The sequence below is a fragment of the Macaca mulatta genome, chromosome 4 (assembly GCF_049350105.2).
Source record: "Macaca mulatta isolate MMU2019108-1 chromosome 4, T2T-MMU8v2.0, whole genome shotgun sequence".
Taxonomy (NCBI): domain Eukaryota; kingdom Metazoa; phylum Chordata; class Mammalia; order Primates; family Cercopithecidae; genus Macaca; species Macaca mulatta.
This window is the reverse complement of record NC_133409.1, coordinates 35,169,507-35,188,444: the sequence shown is the minus strand read 5'-3', so window position 1 is coordinate 35,188,444 and position 18,938 is coordinate 35,169,507. Positions and strand designations below refer to the sequence as shown.

At 39.0% G+C, this 18,938-nt stretch overlaps 1 protein-coding gene across 12 annotated transcripts in view; it reads right to left on the bottom strand.

Annotated features, from left to right (window-relative positions):
• Positions 1 to 2,843: 2,843 nt before the first annotated feature.
• Positions 2,844 to 18,938, bottom strand: part of L3MBTL3 (L3MBTL histone methyl-lysine binding protein 3) — a 123,646-nt gene continuing 107,551 nt past the window's right edge. For all 12 annotated transcript variants that reach the window (XM_015137467.3, XM_015137470.3, XM_078001196.1 and 9 more), the window contains 3 exons: positions 10,712 to 10,881; positions 10,429 to 10,491; positions 2,844 to 4,680 (listed from right to left, as the gene is read on the bottom strand). In XM_015137467.3, coding sequence (XP_014992953.1) covers positions 4,537 to 4,680; positions 10,429 to 10,491; positions 10,712 to 10,881 — 377 coding nt within the window. In that variant the 3' untranslated portion in view covers positions 2,844 to 4,536. The remainder of the gene's footprint in view (positions 4,681 to 10,428; positions 10,492 to 10,711; positions 10,882 to 18,938) is intronic.

Below are 18,938 nucleotides of genomic sequence, written 5' to 3'. Positions count from 1 at the left end.
GAGCTGTCGATTTATTTTGAGTTTTTAGAAATTCCACGGTTGAAGTTGTATTTCCAGAGGTGCCTCGGTTTTTTTGAAATACACTGTACTCAAATCTTTCAGCTTAGAGAATGGCCTTGGACTGAACTCAGTGTGCACACTTTATGCCCAGGAGCTGCACATTTGCGGCCGGCCTGTGGGCTGTCTCTTTGGTCTGAACATCACTTGGGAACATTTTGAACTTGCACATTTCAAGAAGGGACACATTAACTCTTCTCTCCCTCAGGGGATCTGCCTTGCCCCAGGAGATCTGGTTGTCTTTAATCGCTTGTTGGGAATAAGGGCTGCGGCATTTTTGAGGTCTCCTCATTGCTGGCTGATCTTGCTGGTACAGGTCCTCATGTCTGTGACCTGTGTTCATCTGCTACTGCTTCTCGCCTTGGAGACACAGTGACTCATCCTGCATGCCCAACTGGCTACTGCCCAGAGTTCAGTTCTATCTGTTCTGCTTTTAACAATGGCTGCATAAGTACCTTTTGGGTCTAACAAGCCTCAGTGCACTCTCCCTCTTTCCAACTATTTCACAAGGTAAAAACTCTAAGGTGCCCCTTGATGTTGTTATCAAAATATCAACATTACTTATTAGCTTTGAAAGATAGACCAGGTCCTTTTGGGAACAGAAAAGGGATTTAAATGTGTTAAAATACCTACACAGCATAATGGGATTAGCATTTCCCGGGTTACATCATCAAATTAATTTTTTTTAAGTTGAAGAAAGGTTCATGTGGGCTGGGCATGGTGGCTCATGCCTATAATCCTGGCACTTTGGGAGGCCAAGATGGGAAGATCACCTGAGGCCAGGAGTTTGAGACCAGCCTGGCTAATACTGTGAAACCCTGTCTCTACAGAAAAAACAAAAATTAGCCAAGTGTGGTAGCACATGCTGTAGTCCCAGCTACTTGGGAGGCTGAGGCAGGAGAATTGCTTGAACCTGGGAGGCGGAGGTTGCAGTGAGCTGAGATCATGCCACTGCACTCCAACAGGGTGAGACAACAGGGTGAGATTGTGTCTCAAAAAACAAACAAAAAACAAAAGAAAGGTTCATGTGAACTATTGAAGAAATAGTTTTACACTACCCATCTCTGGAAATACTGCAAAGTATTTATTCTATCACTGAAATGTCAACAGCCTGCTAGATACCTTTCTCTCTAATAAGGACTGTTCATTAACATGCTGAAGCCAGTGAGATAAAAGAAGTCAAAGAACAGTTGCCCATTTCTATAATTATTAATTAACTACTTATATCAGGCAGAGTAAGTAACAATTTGGCACAAGTCATTTTGCCTAACCTAGTTCCTATCCTCCAGTACTCACTTCTTCCCTTTCACTAGAATGTACCTTTAGTTCCTTGCAAACTTTCCTTTATTTCCCCAAATCACTCCTTCTTCCCTTTAGTCCTTTATTCCCAAATAAATTTACCAAGTTCTTACAGATTCTTTTCCTTATAAGGTACACACCCCTATGGCTAAAGTTGAATGACAGCCTCTCTCAGGCTGGGACAGGATGACAAGGTAGCTACAGGGAAACTGCAGTGAAGTTTGGCTCCAAGCATGACACAAACATGGGCTAACCTTGAAGGTAGATTCAAGCCGATTTTATTGTCTATCTCAATGGTGTATCTATCCCCAGTGCCCAGCACGGTCCTGACACTTGCTAAATTCAACATTGCTTGACCAACATACCCTATTTTATTTAGGGGCTGAGTCTACTGAATCTAGAAGTTGCAGAATGGCAGCCTGAGGACAAATATCAACCTGCAGAAAGGTTTTATTCGGCTTGCACAGTGTTTTCAATTAAAAAAAAATGCCTTTAGATGGGAAAGTCCTATTCAAGGTGTATATTTCTATTCCTCCCTTTTCTCTCTCTCTTTTTTTTTTTGATATGGGATCTTGCTATGTTGCCTGGGTTGGTCTCGAAATCCTTGGGCTCAAGAGATCCTCCTGCCTCAGCCTCCTGAGTAGCTGGGATTACAGGGTTGAGCCACTGAGCTTGGCTTCCACCATCTGTCTTACCCCAAGCCTGCATCTCTCATTTCAGAGATCTCCCTACAATCATGGTGCCCTATATTCTCTGTTAAAACTTAGACTATATCCCAGGGATGGAGTGGTGAGAATTTTCACCTTCTTGAGGTACAGTGAATTCTGCACCACCCTATGGATGCTTAATGCCTTGCCTCTAACATGTAACAACACGCTGCATAGAATGAGTGGATGTCTTCAATAAGATTTTAAAAATCAGCTGGGAGTGGTGGCTCATGCCTGTAATCCCAGAACTTTGGGAGGCTGAGGCAAGCAGATGACCTGAGGTCAGGCGTTCAAGACCAGCCTGGTCAACATGGTAAAACATCATCTCTACTAAAAATACCAAAATTAGCCAGCCGTGGTGGTGGGCACCTGTAATGCCAGCTACTCAGGAGGCTGAGGCAGGAGAATCACTTGAACCCGGGAGGCAGAGGTTGCAGTGAGCCAAGATCACGCCACTGCACTCCAGCCTGGGGGATAGAATGAGACTCTGTCTCCAGAAAAAAAGAGAAGATGTTTAAAATCTCATGATTTAAATTATGCTTTAGTTCTATGCTTTACACTTGAAAAGAAAAATTCCCAATGGGGATGAATTGTACTTGACCTAACAATATAATCTTTCAGTATTTTTGTCATCATCTTGGGACACAGTTTGACAATTCCGAATCCTACAGATTCATTACACAACTAGTAATGTCCGAATACTTGATGCTCTTCCTGCTCTTGTGCTGCCTCCCCTATTTGAGAAGCTTTCTTAAAAATCATACATATGTAAAAAGCATCTGCAATTAAGATTTTATTTCATTCATATCAGATATAACAAGTACAACTTGAATGTACAAATTCTGAACAAAACATAAAAAAGAAAAAAACAACAACAAAAAACTTATTTAAGCAGATTCATGCAAATAAATGACTGGGACACTGTAGATGTCACTGACCCTGTTTTACCTTGAATTGACAAATGCAAAGGACTGCTAATGGACTTCCAACAGGGACATCAAAGGAAGTCCTACATCATAAAAAACGAAAGCAACTAAAGAAGAGGTGGAACTTCCCCCAGAATTCAGACAGCATGCTACAAACTTACTTTCTATTTTTAAAATAGTCCTTGAATAAATATCCAATCCTGGAATCAGAAAGTACATCAAAAGACGGACAAAATAATTTACCTTTTGCCTTAGAAATGCATTCTTGCAAAAGAAACACTACCAGCTATCAATTTATAATCAAGGGTTTTCATTTAAAGTGCATCTGTATGCTTATATATCGAGGCAAAGTATTCTACAGAAAAAGGAATCCTTCCAAGATGGAGGTTCTTGGCTAATTACTTTGGGAAATCACCTCCCTGATCTGTGAGAATTTCAGATTTTGTGTCAAATGAAGTTGCTCCTTCACACCTTGCCTTTTCAGTAAAACCACGACACTCGACACTAGCTCTTCAGCCAACCCTGAAAAAAACCTTTGGGTTTGGAGGACAATGCATGACCTGAGACAGGGCTCTTGACAGATTAGTGTTTCTGTTGACAGAATGAGCTCTCAGTCTCTGTAAAGCACCACAGTTTCCTCAATGACAATTAGAAGCTCAAGATCATCTCATAAATAGTTCAAGACCCTCACAAACATCCCCCCAACCATAACTGCATCCAACTGCATACTCCTCTGATAGCATCTGGCTCTTGTCAACACGGGGGCACCAAGATGCGTGAGACTGATGCCACTCAAATACACTACCTAATTTATTTATGTTTATATATTTTATTTTTCAATTCCATTCTTTTATATACACGTTTTTGGTAATTATAGTAAAGATGCTGGTGAAAAGTAATTTGTTTAACATTTCATAATGCGTGCAAAAGGAAAAACACTGATTCAAAGAAAAGTCACTCTTACAACTATTCAGCCCTGACAATTATGACAAGCAGTTAGGCAATATCATGACTTGCAAAGTTATACTTAGCATAATGTTGCAATTCAAAATATGGCACAAAATTAACAATACAGATAACAGTCCTACCGGCTAAACTTAGCCAGGTTTTGACTAATTTGGTTTAAATTGAAATTTGATTATATAAAAAGGTTTCTGAAAGTATTGAAAAAGAAACAGTGTACATGAAAGAGAATTCAACAATGTTTACAAAATGCCAAAAGTTCTTACTCTGCCCCCCCATTACCATAAATAATTAATGAAGTCCCCCTTTCCCCCCGCCCCCCAGACTCAAAAAGATTTACAAAGATAAATTTAGCTCAGTGAACAGAACCAAAAGATGACTGTTGTTAGACAGTACCTGGTTAAAAGCTCAAGCACTTTCATAAGAATTCATATATATTGTCTCTTGAGGAATATAAATAATCCGATAGTGTTGCTCTTTTGAGTTTTGGAGACTTCCCATTTAGGAGTTATAACCGTCCTTGTGCTTTGAATAAAACATGAGCTTTAAAGCAGAATGCTGATGGTATTCAGAATTCACCATCTTCAAAGTTCATTGTGAGAATTCTTCTCTGCAGCTTTGAACATCAGGATGGAATTGAAAATTTTGAGAGCAGGGCCCAGTTTAATGCTCATAATTTTAACAATGTCTGTTTGAGTCATAAGTAGAAATGCTTCTCCATCAATTTGCTAAAATGGGGGAAAAAACAACAGAATGTGGATTAACAAGATGCAGTGCTGTAGAAAATATTCAAGGTTAAATTATCAGCTGTCTTCTACATAGCAATGCTAAAAAAGCACACACAGAAGTTCATGTGTGCAATGACATTTCTTGATATATGGACCTTTTTTATCCACAACGACACACCCAAAAGTGGACTGGGAACAAAGTAAACTAATTCCCCTGAAAAATCAGCCCACAGGAAAATAGAAGGTACTCATACCTTCCTGCGATCACTCTGAATTAGGTGTAGAGTTAAGAAGAATATGGAAAAATTCAGGGTGGCCAAAGTCTAGTTTTTATCATGGCAGTTTTTAAAATTAGAAGAGGTGACAGGTACATGAATGTTAGTGGACATAAAATAATTCAGAAATACATATCAGCTAATTCCAACTTTTTTTTTTTTTTTTCCAAAATTAGCCTTCCACCATGAAGAAAATCAGAAAGATAACACTTATTTCTAGTGTGGCCACAGTTAGTCTTTACACACTGAAGAAAAGCATTTACTAACAGGGGCAATCAAACAGTGAATGTGAGGCTGGTGTTGAGAGTCACTGACTTTAAGGTGGTTCTTCTAATACTCGGGTAGGGTAACCATGAGAAAGACCCTTCCTCTCTCTGGGCATCTTCTAAGACAAAAGTCTATGCTTCTGAAAAATAGGCTACTATTCTCTGGAAGTTCAAAGGTACAACACATCTTTTAGGTTAAAAGATAAAATGCTATGAAGAAGATGTCTGGCTTACTGGGCAGAGCAAAGAAACAGTCTTTCAGCTCTTAGGTAACTTTGTCACCTTAAAAAAAAAAAAAAAAAGTTTCCCTTTCAGTTTTCCCACCTTATACAAAAAGTCAAATGCACGTTTGTTCTCTGCCTTAGAACATCAGAAACCTTGACAGCAATGCACTCTGTTATGGGATGAATGGTGTCCCTGTCACAAATTCGTATGTTGATGTCCTGACCCCCAGTACCTCAGAATGTGACTTTTATTTGGAAATAGGGTCAAGGCAGAGGTAACTGGTTAAGCTGAGGCCACACTGGAGTAGGCTGGGTGCCTAATCCAATTATGACTGGTATCCTCATAAAAAGGAGAGATCTGGAGAGACACACATAGAGGGAAGGCAATGTAAAGACCCAAAGAGAGACTACAAGAGACACACATAGAGGGAAGGCAACGTAAAGACCCAACGAGAGACAACCATCTACAAGTCAAGGAGAGGCTATAAGTCAAGCCCAGGAGAGATCCTTTCCTCACAGCCTGCGGGAGGAAGCAACTCTGCCAACCCCCTGACTTCTAGCCTTCTTCAGATTCTCAGCTTCTAGAACTGCAAGACAATGCATTTCTGCTATTTAAGCCACCGGTTTGTGGTTGGCATTGTTATGGTGGCCCTAGCAAACTAAGACAACTCTAAATGCCGCTAACAGTTCTCTAAACAAAGGCTGATATAATTAAATAGCTACTTCTTAAGATTTTCCTCTCTCCTTTAAAAATGAAAGACTTGTAAATATAGACTGCCTAAATGCTTCATCAGCAAGAACTGGAGTCATCTTAGACAACTTCTTCAAGTAACAATTATATGGAAAAAGTGTGCTAATTTCAGTAAAAAGACATCCTGCTGTTGTAAACTAGAAGGAAAAATTGTTCCAATGTTAATCTCCAAGTGCAACACCGTTAAGCGGCAGGTATGAGAAATGTTCTCCTGTTTTTTGGCAACATTTCGTCTGTTCTCATTTGCTTGTGCTATGACAGCCCTCTGATAAAGCAAGGTCAGGAAGAAAGGCAGATCTATTAACATTTTGCTCAACCAAAGCAGACCTTAGTACAATGGATAGCCTGTAGAAGTCTTCTAAGTCATTAATGAAAGTGTCCACTGACATTCCCAAAGAGCCCACTACAAAGACTGATTGGTTTATTATAATCTTGGCCCTACTGAAGGCTTGCGGCAGACACCAAGTCTCCTTCTGAAACTATGTAAGAGTATAACACAACAGATGACTGATGAAAAGAAACATTCAGAGAACTTAGTGGCTGGGATTTGAAGTTAAAAGTGGGACAGGAAGGATACATTTTGGTAGGTTGTTATTTATAAGGTTACATACACTAGAAAGAAAAATCTTGAGGCTACTTCTAAACTCTTTATTACATACAGGTTGCTCTGACATGTGGCCATAAGAATAAGCCTTTACTGGAAGGAAGTAAACTTTATTCAAGAAAGTAGACCCTAAGAACAACAGTGACCACTGCAATGTATTACAAGGCTTACTTTTTTTTATTAGCTTCTGCAATGCATATATAATGCTATAATTCCAGACCCTACGTGTCTTGCTAATGGCCCCAAACGAGGGAGAGGGATATGGAATTCAGGAGCTCTTGCCTTCCATTTCACTGCCCTTTTCACTGTGCACTATTTGTTCTTTTCCAATGCCTTAACTCGAAACCACAGTGACATGCTCTGTCTGAATGAGTCTTTCTCAGAGTGTAAAGGCATGAGTGTACTGACTCAATAAAAATATACTGAATGTCTATTATATTCCATACACTCTTCTTGGGCCTAGACATATGGCAGGGAATAAAACAAATAAAACAAAAACAAGCAAGCAAAAAACTTTTTGTGCAGTTTACATTCTAGAAGTGGTAGACAGACCATAAGCCAATAAACATACTAAGTAAGCCAATTAATCAGTAAGTTAGAAAGTGACTCATGTTGGCCAGGAGCAGTGGCTCATGCCTGTAATTCCAGCACTTTGGGAGGCTGAGGTCAGTGGATCACTTGAAGTCAGGAGTTCAAGACTAGCGTGGCCAACATGGTGAAACCACATCTCTACTAAAAATACAAAAATTAGCTGGGTGTGGTGGCGCGCACCTGCAGTTCCAGCTACTTGGGAGGCTGAGGTATGAGAAGCACTTGAACCTGGGAGGCAGAGGTTGTAGTGAGCTGAGATTGTGCCACTATACTCCAGCCTGGGTGACAGAACGAGCCTCTGTTTCCAAAAAAAAAAAAAAAAAGGTGATTTGTGCTATGATTAAACAGAGCTGACTAGGAAGATGAATGGACAGCAGGAGCAGGGATGCATGTGTGGCGCCAAGAAGCAATTTTTAAGTCAGAAAGTCAGGGCAGGACTAATTGGTAAGCTGGCATCTGAGCAGAAGTGAGCCACATGAAGATCTGGAGGAAGAGCGTTCTGTGCGGAGGGAGGAGCGGAAGCAAGCCTGGACAATCAGAGGAACAGCAAGGAGGCCAGCGTGTAGACCCGTGAGGGGCAGAGCAAACAAAAAGCCAGAGGCAAGAGAGGTAACGAGGTATCACACTGCAGGCCCTTATAAGGACTTCTGCTTTTATTCTGATTGAGAGATGAAGCTATTGGAAGGATCTGAACAGAGGAGTGACATGGTTTGACTTAGGTTTCAGCAGGGTCACCTTGGCTGTGCTGGGAATAGACTGCAGAGGAGCAAAACAGAACCAGGAAAATGAGTTTGGAGGTTACTGCACTCATCCAAGTGGGAGAGGATGGCGGCGCAGACCAGGGTGGTGGTGCAGTAGAGTGATAGGGTTTTATATGTTTCAAAGATACACCGAATAGGATTTTCAACAGATGAGATGTGGCGTGTGTAAGAGAGAAGTCAAGGATAATTTCCAAGAAGAGCCTATCTGAATACTTGTACTTTGCCTTTTAGAGATGATTTATAAGACTTCAGTTAGATTTGTCCTATGGTTTACTTGTAGGACTCAAAACCCAAACCCACTGACTTTGTGAGACACTTGAGAACAAGGATTGGGTTTTACTATTTTCGAATCATCCTTCTCACAAGAGCATGACACGAAGTAACATACACATGGTCGGAATTTAACAAATGTGCACAAGATGAATGAATGACGGTGTGAATGAGTGAGTAATAGATATCGACAGACAATATTAACTATCTCACTCCTCTAGAGAAGGATCTGGCTTTGAGGGTATTTGGTAACTGAGGAACATCTCCAAAGACAATTTGCCATGAATAAAAAAATTACTCAAAGAAATACCGTATCATTTTGAATTTAGACTTGAATCTTACTTAAACTGAATAATAGAGCAAACCTATATGGATTATCTAGATATCAATAGAATAAAAAACAGAAGTTATAAAAGAGATGCATTATAAATTTATTTTCAAAAATGCTTTCTTATTTTCAAAGGTAATGACTACGTGACACTTTCCAAGACAGACCAACAGCTCCCTATGTGGCTCTATGTCCGCTAGCGATAGAAAATGAATTCAGGCTGAGCATAGTGGCTCATGCCTGTAATCTCTGCACTTTGGGAGGCCAAGGTAGGCAGATCACCTGAGGTCAGGAGTTCCAGACCAGCCTGGTCAACACATGGTGAAACCAAGTCTCTACTAAAAATACAAAAAAATTAGCTGAGTGTGGTGGTGGGCACCTGTAATCCCAGCTACTTGGGTGGCTGGGGCAGGAGAATCGCTTGAACCTGAGAGGCGGAGGTTGCAGTGAGCACTCTAGCCCAGGCTAGAAGAGCAAGACTCCATCTTGATTAAAAAAAAAAGAGAGAGAAAAAAAACAGAAAATGAATTCAGAATGTCAGTGAAGACACTTAGGACTCAGGGAAAGAAAATCTGAGTAACTGCCAATTAAAGATCGAATAGAGAGAAAATAAAACATTTGCACAATAAGAACATAAATCAGAAAAAGGATGTTGGAAATCAGATCCTTGTGCATTTTAACAGGCTTTCCTCTAATGCATAAATTATACCTCACAGTATAACAACACTGATAACTGGTGGCTGGATTGTTAGCTGTGTCTACACTCCTGCGATACAACTGAAAGTGTGCTGTTCTTAACAGTTGAGCTTTACACATAGGGGCAAACAAGGTGTGTATGCGTGTAACTGTAGACAGCAGATGTTGGAGAAAACCTTCTGAGATTACTCAGTCTACTTTCTGCCTTCTGGCAGGAGTAGACAGAGCCAAAATCAGAGGGGTGATTGACTGCTTTACTTGGAAGAGATGACAGGCAAGTGGCTTATTTTTCAAGGTCTCTACTGAATAAGGGTCTCCTGCTGTATGCTTACAGAATTAAAAGTTCGAAACCAGATTCCTTTTTATTCTAGTGCTCACTGCTGTAAGTGATACCATTCTTAATCACCCCTTATACTGAAGTTTTGGAGAGGTAGTTGAAAACAACTAATGAAATAATCTTCCAAAAGTGGACTGTGATAAATATCTTATTATAAACATTACTGAGGAATGTATATGACTTAAGGGATTTTTTTAGACATAATGCTAATATTACTTATTATAAACCTCAAATGGAGTCAATCATGTTGTTAGAATGATGTTGGAAAATAAAATAATGGAAACTAATTTCACTTTATTAAAAAGATAAAACATTGCTTATTTCTTTCCTTGGCTTCTTCTTCTGTACTATAAACTGTATAAATGCATGCTATTAAGTTCTGTGGGTTTTCTTTTTAGAAGGAGCCTAGTGTTACTGCTGTGGGGCATCATAAAGTGGTACTCACAAACATTCTTTTGCATCTCATCTGATACAAAGACATTTTTATACAACTGATTCATACTGCCTGTTAGTATACATCAATTTGTCAATTTCAACACAACCCATCTCTTTTTGACTCTGCCAGTTCCACACATTTCACCATCCACTGCATTTCAGTGCTTTGATCCCATTAAGTAACATATTGCAATTTAGTGGAACACTTACTTCATCTTTAAATACCTTTCCATGTTCTTCACACCCAGGTAAGCTCTGTATAAATTCTGACACCTGTCAAAAGCAATATCAAAATTCCCAGTTAAAAAACACAGTCAGAATCTAAATGCTACAGGTTCAAAACATGTAACCCATATGCGTTAGTTATTTCTCTCAGAATGATTTCTTCTCTTTCAGAAAAAAAAGACTAAACGCTACCTACATTCAATGTTCCACACCTCTTAAGCCAGTACTCCTGTATCTGGTGTCTGGCAGCAAAGAAAATAAAATATACCTCGTCGGTGCTCCATTTGGAAACTTTACTGGCAGGGATTCCAGCGACAGTTGGAAGAAGTTTGCTTTGCTGCTCCCAGCGCAAGGGCAGACATGGAATTGGGGACTTAAAGGACAGAAAGACAGCTGACCGACGCTGTGCCTGCTGGACGGTGGGTTCTTCCCGGGCACCTGGTCAATGAAAACAAATGGGCAATCACTCTCTGAAAGCAGCAAGCCCCAAATGCCATGCATCTCCCAGATAATGAGACTGGGGTGGGGGTGGTTAAAGCATTGGTTCCTTTCAGCATTATGCTATTGAATAGGCTCTTCTTTGTCTTTACTGAAGGTCACTATAAAAAACAGCCTGTAAATTCAACTGATATTATTTGCTACAGCACTCATTGCTAAAAATATGCTTCATTATGTTGTTCAATGTTGTCTCTTCAATGCTTCAGATAAGAAACAGGCCTCAAAGTTTTTAATGGGAAGGAAAGTTAGTCTTATCCTAGGAAGTTGCTTATTTGTTCCCCTTTCTGCTTTGGATGTTGTAAGGGTAATAGCCAAGTTGCATCTCACGTCCAACACCTGTGTTTAACATGTATTCACAGTTAGCGTCCTTTCTCTCCTTCGGTCTCAGGGCTTGCTTTGGTTTCTTAACTTCTTACTTACTAATCATACTGATTTCTTAAATAGCCAATTTAGTTTTTTGACAGGGATATGAAATTATTGCAATAAAAATAAAACAGCAGAAATGCAAATGCTTTTGTCATTTTTTAATTTGTTCAGATCAAAATTAAAACTATTAAGTATTCTTACTATAGCCTGGGCTACAGGACAAGGTCCCATCTCTTAAAACAACAAAAAAAACCTACTGAATATTCTATTTTTACGTTAGAGCTTCTGAATCCAAACCTAGTTTTATGGCTGCTTTCCTAAAACAGCCATTCTCTAGCAAAGGATTTTTGCCCTCTGGACGCTTGACTCAGAGCTGTCAATCGTCATTTCCTTATGGTCCTTTAGAACAGAAATCTTTTCTGAAAACTAGGTATTCAAAGCACCTAAGAAGAAAGGCACCTCCCCTACGTTTCCTCTCTGCTCACACACCAGCTCAGTTACAAGGACACCTCAATTCTATCACAAAAGCCTTGCTTTTGTATTTCTATGATCTACAGAAAGATGTAGAAATCACTAAGTGTAAAGCTCACTGAATTTTCACAAAGTGAACACACCCATGTAACCAACACCCGGACTGAAAAAAAAACGTGGCCAGCACACACTTCCAATCACATCTCACCTGTCAAGCAAAGGTGACCACTTCCTTGACTACTAACACCATAGATTCATGTACCCTCTTTGGAATTGTATTTAAAATGGAAACTTGGGTATCTGGCTTCTTTTTCTGAACAGCATGTTTCTGAGATTCATTTGCATTGTTGTGAATAGTAGAAGTTACCTTCTCTTTGTTGTATGGTTTTTCGTGGTTGTGAATACTCTGTAATTCATTTGGAGATCATGAACAATGAGCATCTGAGTTGTTTTTAATTTGGGGCTATTACAAACAGTGCTATTACAAACATTCTTGTACAGATTACTTTGTCAGAGGCATTTGAACCAGAGCAACTCCATCTTGAGCAGGAGCTGGGTAAAATGAGGCTGAGACCTACTGAGTCTGAGACAACTGCATTCCCAGATGGTTAAGACATTCTAAGTCACAGGATGAGACAGGAGATGGGGACAAGATACAGGTCATAAGGACCTTGCTGATAAAACAGGTTGAAGAAGCCAGACAAAACTCACCAAAACCAAGTAACCTCTGGTCATCCTCACTGCTACACTCCCACCAGCACCAGGACAGTTTACAAATGCCATGTCAACATCAGGAAGTTACCCTATATGGTCTAAAAAGGGGAGGCATGAATCCACCCCTTGTTTAGCATACCATCAAGAAATAACCACAAAAATGGGCAACCATTTGGAGTAGCCATTCTTTATTCCTTTCCTTGCCTAATAAACTTGCATTCTCACTTCACTCTCTGAATGTGCCCCAAATTCTTTCTTGCATGAGACCCAAGAATCCTCTCCTCAGGTCTGGATCAGGACCCTTTTCTGGTAACAATTTCTTGAACATATGTATGTATTTCCATTGCACATATACCAAAGAGTGAAACTTTGAGGTCAGAGCATTTGTGTACACTAAGCTTTGGGAAATCCTGCCAGCTTTCCAAAACAACTGCACAATACCTACCAACAGCATATGACAGTTCCAATGGCTTCACTTCCACACCAGTGCTTGGTATTGTCTATCTTTTTCTTTTTAACCATTATAGTGGGTGTATAGTGGTATCACATTATGGTTACAACTGCATTCGATGACTAATGATATTGACAATCTTTCCCTATGTTTATTGTCCACATAGAGAGGCTATTTTGTAAAGGGCTTATTCATGTTTTATGTCTATCTTTCTATTGAGCTGTCTCCCTTTTTTCTTAATGATTTATACACGTTGTCTATATATATTCTGGGTAGAAGTCCTTTGTTGGAAATATGTATTACAAATATCTCCTCCCACTCTGTGCCTTCCTTTTTACTTTCTTAATAGGGTTTTTTGAATAACAGAAATAAATGTAATAATGTCTAATTTATTAATTTTTTCTCTTATGGCAAATATCTTATATGTCTATTAAAGAAACCTGTGCTTACCCCAAGACCATAAAAAGAGTTTTCTCTGCTTTCCTCTAAACACTTTATGCTCTACCTTTCATGTTTAGATCTACAATCCATCTGATATTTATGTCTTGTGTATATATTAGGCAAGAATCAATATTCATAGATTTTTTCCATATAGATTTTTAATTCTCCAACCATGATTTACTGAAAAGACTATCCCTTCCTTTCCCCACTGTGATGCAGTGCTAGTTTTAACATACGTATCAGTGTCTTTCAGATTCCATATTTTGTCCCACTGGTCTCTTTATCCCAATCCATAGCTTTAATTACTATCACTTTGTAAGTATACTGATGTCTGTGATGTAGGTCTTTTCAAGATTGCCATGGCTACTGCATTTGCATTATCAATTTTACAATTCGCTTTAAAAAAAAAAACAACAACAAAAAAAACCCGCTAAGATTTAGATTAGGCTTTCTATCAAACATATTTCTACTAGACAAATTTCCAATAGATAAATTTGGTTAAGAAATGACTTCTTTACAATATTGAGTCTTCCAATCCACAAAGAAGCAAAATCCCTCGATTTCTTTGGCTCTTCTTTAATGTCTCTCATTAACATTTTGTCATTTTCAGGTAGAGATCTTGCACATCTTTTGTTAAACTTATTCCTATGTATCAGATGTTTCCTGAGGCTGTTATAAGTGGTAAATTTTTTAAAAATTTATTTCTTACTGTTCTGTTACAGTTTTCTGATACATTTATTCTTAAACTAGCCTAATCTGAAATTTGAATTGCTCTGAATGCTAGAAAGTCACTATGCTGAGTCAAAAATCTGTTTTATTAGAGCTGACACCCACTGGTGCTGGTTCTACCTCACTGAGCTCATACAGAGAAATTCTAGTGTCTGCTCCACATGAAACAGTTCAAATCTTCAAACACGTTTTAAAAAGCCATCATTATCCCTCTTTCCACATTTCATCCAGCCAAGCTCAAAGGTATAGGTCCTCATCCTATTTTATTGAATATCTATTATGAACCAAATATATAAACCAGAAACAGTTTGTTTTTATTCTCTTTTCCTTTTGGAATTGCCCAGAGTTTAAGCAACTTTTGTGTAGCAAAATACGAAGTAACTTAAAACATCTTTTTAATCTCGGGTATTCTAAAGAGCTTAGCTATTATTTGAAATATAATATTTGTACATATTTCATAAGACATTTTTATATGAAATGGTAAGACTTCCAATTCTACACTACAGTAAAACAATAGGGCTGACTTTATAATTTGTATCCTGAGTGGGTGCCATATAATTAGTCTTTTCCAAAACTATAGTCTTTGTCCTATTACTGTTTATGTTCTATTAACACTCAGCAGTGTTCATTCTATCACTGCAGATCTACTCTATTTTCATTTTATTTTCTGCTAAACGCTGTATTATTTACAATTCATTTCTAATGTTCCGAACATTGTTCCTCAGAAAAATAACTAACCCATTCTAAGGAAATGACTAAAAACACCAAAGCCCTTATGTTTGTGGTCGCCTCTGCATGTCTTTAAATCTGATACTATAAATAGGCCTAGACATACATGCTTTTCCAATCTTAGTACCAACTCTGCATCCTTCGCATTAAGACTTTCCTTCCTTTCGCTGAGTCTTCGGCACTAACTGATGTTATGAGCCACAGAACATGCCACCTCCTATGATTTTAATCCAAAAGGAATAAAGAAAGCAGCTTCATTTGAGCAAATCTGTACTGCATTCCTTGAACTGCCAGAAAAGTGACTCCAGGTTTTCATTTTAACATGTTATGATACAGGCTAAAATAAATGCAAATACATTCTGGCTCCAGCAGCTGGTTCAGTGCCAAGAGTGAGGAAGGGTAGGTTTAAATGTGCACAATGAGACTCAGGAAACATAGCCTAGTGTTCTAAAGACATTTCAGCCACTGTCCTTTGCCTAGGACCCTATTTCTTGCCACCCTCCTCTCAAATCATTGACATGCATGGAAAAGAAAACTTTTTAAGAAGTTTTCTATATTTCTGAAGTTTCCCGTGATGAAAATTGACCAAAGCTATGTGATCAAACTCTTTTTCTCACTCGCCCCACTTGGTTTCAGGTTGTGTGCCTCCACAATGAGTACAAATATTTTAGGCTGACTGGGAATAACTAAAATTACCGTATGGAAGGAATGGTCATCCTCCCTGATTCTTGATTCAACAATCTGATACATTTTATTTGTAGAACCAAAGCTGTCATCCTCAACAGTGGAAAGATAAGAATTAAGAGAAAAGTGACAGTACATTAAAATGGACACAGTATACTGCAGAGAAAAATAATAACATTCCTTATGTTTATGAACAAATTAATCTACTCAGTCTAATGTTTAATCAAATAATCACATTTCTTCAAAAAAATTTTCTCAGTGAGGCCTATACATATGTATGAGAAAGAGACAGACACTAAAGACCCTCTAGTCATTCATAAGAGGCATAAATACCAATGTTTTGTTGAAAAAAAAGATAAAAAGATTTTTATGTGCCAAATTTGAAGATCCAAGTCTACCTACAAGTCAGACAGGACCAGCTGAAAAGTGGCTTCCAGTCTTGGAACACGGTACCACCAATATCCCTGGCCCTACAAGCCATGAGATATTGCATGGTATAAGGAACGTACTGTTAGAATCTCTTTTATACTCAAATTTCAAATATTCACTGGCAAAGTCCCAGTAAGAGGTGCCTCTACCGACCCTGCACCTGTGCACCTCCATCAGGGTCAGCTGATGCTCTCTGGATAGACTGGATGGATGCTACCTTCCAGTGAGATAAAAGAATGTTTCCCATTCTTATCTTCATCATGCACTGGTATGCTAAAGAAACCACAAAACACTCCAAGGAAGCAGCTTTGGGCAAAAGTTTTTTCTCTCACCTGGAAAAGATTCCTTCTGAGTTATCATCCACTGACTCCACAATTCCAAGTTTAGAAGTTCATCTTAAGAAAATAATGAAGCATGAACGCCAACAATCATCTCCAAGCCAGTTACAGTGGAAGGTCTCTGCCACGTATGTAACTGTACTCTGACGAAGACTACATTTCCCAGCTTCCTTTTCAGCTAAAAGTGACCACATAACTAATGGACATAAGCAGAAGTGGAATCTACAATATCCTATGAGTTCTGCTAATTGGACTTGGAAGTGCTCTTAAAGGCTAAGAGCACACCCACCACCACTCCCCCAACATGTCCCTCCTTCCTGCTGGGTAGAATAGTACTTTAATGGCTAGCCTTCCAGCAACCACTTCTAACCCGTGATATGGTGTTGGGAATAGGTACTCTGCAAGGCAGAGCAGCAAGATAAATGGAACCTGATTTCCTGATACTGTTAAGTACCATTTCAATCCTGGACCAAGCTCTGTACTTCCTTTATGTGGAAGAGAAATAAGCCTCTTTTACCTTACATAAGTCACTTTTATGTGTTTATATTACACACACACACCCCCTACGATTCTAATCACTACTAAAGTTTATTGCAAAAACATTTATAACAGAGATACAAAATAACTAGCCTAGATGACCCAACAGTAGGGGATTGGTTTGTTAAGTGATGCTACATCCATCCATAGAATATTTAATATTATGTTGCAAGAAGTATAAATACTTACGCAAACTGCAGGTTACAAAGTAATTTATACAACACTTCAGATAGAAATAGTCTAAAATAGCAGGTCCCCACCTTCAGAAAATGGTATAAAATTACATGTAATTTTGATTTCCTCCATTTTGCTTCCCTGTATTTGCTAATTGTTCTATAATAAACATGTATTATTTGGATAATAAAAGTTATATAAACCAACAGCTGGTATCAAATAAACTACTTAATGTTACTAAAAAATGACAAAAAAAATGGAAGTCTCACTTTGGTGACTTGGAAAGCAATTTAACGCATTTGTGGAAATATATCATTAAAACAACATCAATTGCTGGGTCTCATTAATATCAGAAGAAAATGACAGATGGGAGTAACAGTAAGAAAAATAAGTTTGTGGATCTTTGACTTCATTATTTCATCCCTCTAAAAACACAGAAAACAAGGGATTTTTTTTATGTTGATTCTTAGTGATAAAGGCCTGCTTCTATTGTTTACTGTATGAAAGTTGTTCATTCAGCAATTATTTATTCAGCACTGTGCTGTATCAGAAACTCGACAGCTATATAAATACAGCATGTACTTGCAGACTTTTGTTAGGCTACAGAGGACAATGACCCAAAACGTGGCACTTTGGCATGCTAAATGCTCTGAATTAAAGGAAACTGAAAGGCCTCAGAAGTAAGCCTCAGAAGCAAGGTCTCCCTCTGACCTTCCCCCATGCCCTGGTCTCTCTGATCCCTTCTTTCCCATGTGCAGAGAGAAACTCTTTATCTGACTAAGAAAACTTCTTTCCAAAAGAAATGCAATTGCCAGCTTAGAAGTCTCGTCAAATAGCCAAGAAAGACTTAACCACTAAAAGTCATCACCATGCCCAGAGAGACTTTTCATCCGTTCTTCTCAGAGCAGCTCCAAGACATTACCCAAGAGACATTATCTACATAATAAGACAACATTTGTTCACAGTGCAGTTCTGCTCCTTGCCTTCCTGCAATCTCCCACAGAATTCAGAGACACTTTGTCCCAGGCCATAGTTCTTTGGGCTCATTCATTTCTCCTGAAAATTATTTACTACACAGTTGCCTATACCAATCCCACCCCCACTACCCTTTCCTCTATGAAAAGCGGTCATAAGCTTCAACCATTGGCCCTGAGTCTCATATTTGCAGGACTCCCACGTTTATGCACGTTAATATATTCTCTTTCTCCTATTAATCTATAGTCAGTCATCTCAGTGAACCTTCAGAGAAGGCAGAAGGGAAGCTTACCCTCTGGTCCCTACACTTTTTTGAAATGAAGTTTAATAAATAATAATGTTGTTATCCAAAGTATAAATTTGCAAATCAAATCTGCTCACGTGTCTCTCATTTCTGATTGAGTACAGGTATTAAAATTCCTGATTTGGCTTAGGGTAGAAGAAAGTGATGCAGAGAAAATACCTTTGTAAGAAGACTTTTCAGATAAAGATGATCCTGAAATAAACATCCTCTGGTGTTTCAGGAGAAACAAGACAATAAATCTTCAATATAGGCAACACTATCTAAACCAAATATGAGGTCTTTTGGTGGAAAGAAACATCTCCACTACCACGGAGGGTAAGAACCTGCTTCTACTAGACTGTTCCCATTAGGGCCCAACAGAACCATCATGTGGTAGGCTGACCCAGGAGGGCAAGTGCCAGACAAAAGGAGGTACACATTATGCTCCTTGCCGCTTGCAAACTTGGATCCCAATCTGCTCCCTACTTCTCCAAGCCTGAACGATGCTAAGTCGACAAGCCGCAGCAGGAGCTACTGCTCACCACTTGTTCTGACTCATTTCTGTTCCTCTAGGCCAGTGGCAAAAGTGAAACCAGAATCTCCAAATGCCTTGTCTCAGTCTAGTTTCAAAACAATGCTTTGAGGGAGCTATCACGAAGATGAGGAAACGGAGGTC